Consider the following 2500-nt stretch of genomic DNA (forward strand, 5'->3'; position numbering starts at 1 on the left):
TTCTGAACTTACCAGACTGTTCAATTATTTGGTTTCACCAACTTAGTCATTATATTCATGATGGTACTGATGATTATTTATCAAAAAATCTCATTGTGTTAATATTTCGTGAAAGCACCAATAGTCAACCCTACAATATCGTCGCAATATCGGTATCGAGGTATTTGGTCAAAATATTGAGATATTTGATTTTTCTCCATATCGCCCAGCTCTAGTTCCTGTATCAGTTGCATGATCGATACATGGACCTGTGTGGTGCAGTGAGAGACTGTGCAGTTTGTGATACGGTGTTATACGTGTGGCTCAGGTGGTACAGCGGTCGCCTACCAATCGGAAGGTTGGTGGTCCGATCCCTGGCCCTGCAGTAGGGCTGCACGACATGAGGAAAATGTCTAACTGCGATTATTTTTGACTGATATTGCGATTGCGATATGATTCACAATATTGGAGGGAATGATCATTTTTGTATCATTATTCTCATTTTCATTGAAAAATATATTTAAAAAAAGGATCTGTACCAAGCCTGTCGGATATGATTTGTAGGCCGGGAGGTCTGCAGTATCACAATACTTTATTTTAGAATGGTTTGACACATATTTTGCCTTTAACAAATATAGCGCCCCCCTGCGATTCGGCTATTGCACTAGTTCATATTGCGATTTCGATAAAATTGTGATTAATTGTGCAGCCCTACCCTGCAGTCCCATGTCGAAGTGTCCTTGGGCAAGACACTGTGCTATCGCTGTGTAAATGTGTGTGAATGTTTATCTGATGAGCAGGTGGCACCTTGTACAGCACCCTCGGCCACAGTGTATGAATGTGAATGGTGAATGGTTCCTGTACTATGTTAAAGCACTGTGAGTAGTCGTTAAGACTAGAAAAGCGCTATATAAATACAGTCCATTTGCATATAAACTGTCTGGACTTGTCTTTGACTTTGCGGACATCTTCTTTCATACAGTAATACAGTACCGATGGCGATCCGCCTCATGGTGTCGGACCGGCTGGCTTTTTCCGGCTCCAGGATCCAGGTCTTACTGTCAATCTCATCCAGGACGTCCCAGAACTCGGTCAGGGACTCCAAAACCAGCAGGAACTGGCTGTGGAGCTGGTCCAGAGTACTCTAAAGAAACCAGATCAGAACAAGCACAGCACTTACAATACTAGACACACGTTAGGGTTGTGCGAATTTTAATCGTGATTTCGGCTCCTAACCATCACAAAAACAATGTAATCAAGAAAAGCGATTATTTTGCACATTAAGTTTTGCAAGTAAACTCTTATATTAAAAAAGGTCAAATGGGAAAAGTATTAAGGGAAATTTCAGTTCAAGGTAGAAACGGTTCAACATTATGGAAAATACACTTTTTGCTTTCTTTCTGAGAGTTGGATGAGAACAATTCTTTCAATTTCATGTCTGTTATTAAAGTATAGGGCTGGAGCCACAAGGTGGTTAGCCTAGCTTAGCATAGGACTGGACGCGAGGGGAAACAGTCAATCAACATGCCATGTGTCTTGTTTGATCAGTCCGAAACAAACAGATATCAATCTTCTCTCATCTCACTCTCGAAAAATAAAATCAATAACAAATGCTAGCGACTCTAAGGCTGTGCTTGGAGTTAAATGCTAACGTTGGCATGCTAACATGCTCACAGTGACAATGATAACATCCTGATAGGCAGGCATAATGTTTGCCACGTTCCCCATCTTATTTGAGCATGTTAGCATGCCATCATTAGCTAATTAGAACGAAACAAACAAAAAGTACAGCTAGGGCTGCTGGGAATGCTTGTAGTTTTGCAGATGTTGGATGATGATGGTACTATGGAATTTAAGGAGATCACCAAAGTCAGTAGGATTCATCCTCTGGGAAGTATTAATGACTTTACTAAACTTCATGGCAATCCATCTCATAGTTGAGATATTTCAATGCTGCTAGCATGACTACAGATGTCAGACAGTATGTGTTTCCTGCTTCTCAAAACGTGAGGATTTGCTGCTTTTACTCGTAAAAAAAAAAGAAGTAGTGAACGTATTTAGGTTATGACTTTTGTTTGGACAAAACAAGTAACTGAGGCCCTGTTTACACGATGACGCTCGTGGTTGAAAACAACAAAATATTTTATCGGACGTGCCTTTCGTTTATACGGCGACGGCGTTTTTGGGGCTTAAAAACGTAAAAAGTGAAACTACCCTCCAGAGCGGAAATCTTAAAAACACTCCACCGTCGCGTTACCGTCTAAAGGGTAAAAACGTAAAAGTCTGAAGACAACAGTGTGGAGAGAGACGAGAAAAAGGCGTCCAGGTAGTCTGCTGTTACGGAGTAGGCTACAGAAATTATAGGCTCCTGTTATCTAAAAGATTTTCAATACATGTAATGGCTCAATATTTAAATGATTTCGACAATATGGATAAGGTTGTTATAGTTCGATGACCATATGTAGGCTATTCATTTGAGCCAGACATACAACGTTGCGGATTAAGAGAAAGAGAGCGAGCG

The 2500-nt window shown here is 40.7% G+C and overlaps 1 protein-coding gene across 1 annotated transcript in view; it reads right to left on the reverse strand.

Annotated features, from left to right (window-relative positions):
* fancl (FA complementation group L) overlaps positions 1-2500 on the reverse strand; it is a 36934-nt gene that overhangs the window by 10197 nt on the left and 24237 nt on the right. The window contains exon 8 of the mRNA XM_031291142.2: positions 973-1123. Coding sequence (XP_031147002.1) covers positions 973-1123 — 151 coding nt within the window. The remainder of the gene's footprint in view (positions 1-972; positions 1124-2500) is intronic.

Source organism: Sander lucioperca, chromosome 15 (genome assembly GCF_008315115.2).
Source record: "Sander lucioperca isolate FBNREF2018 chromosome 15, SLUC_FBN_1.2, whole genome shotgun sequence".
NCBI classification, from domain to species: domain Eukaryota; kingdom Metazoa; phylum Chordata; class Actinopteri; order Perciformes; family Percidae; genus Sander; species Sander lucioperca.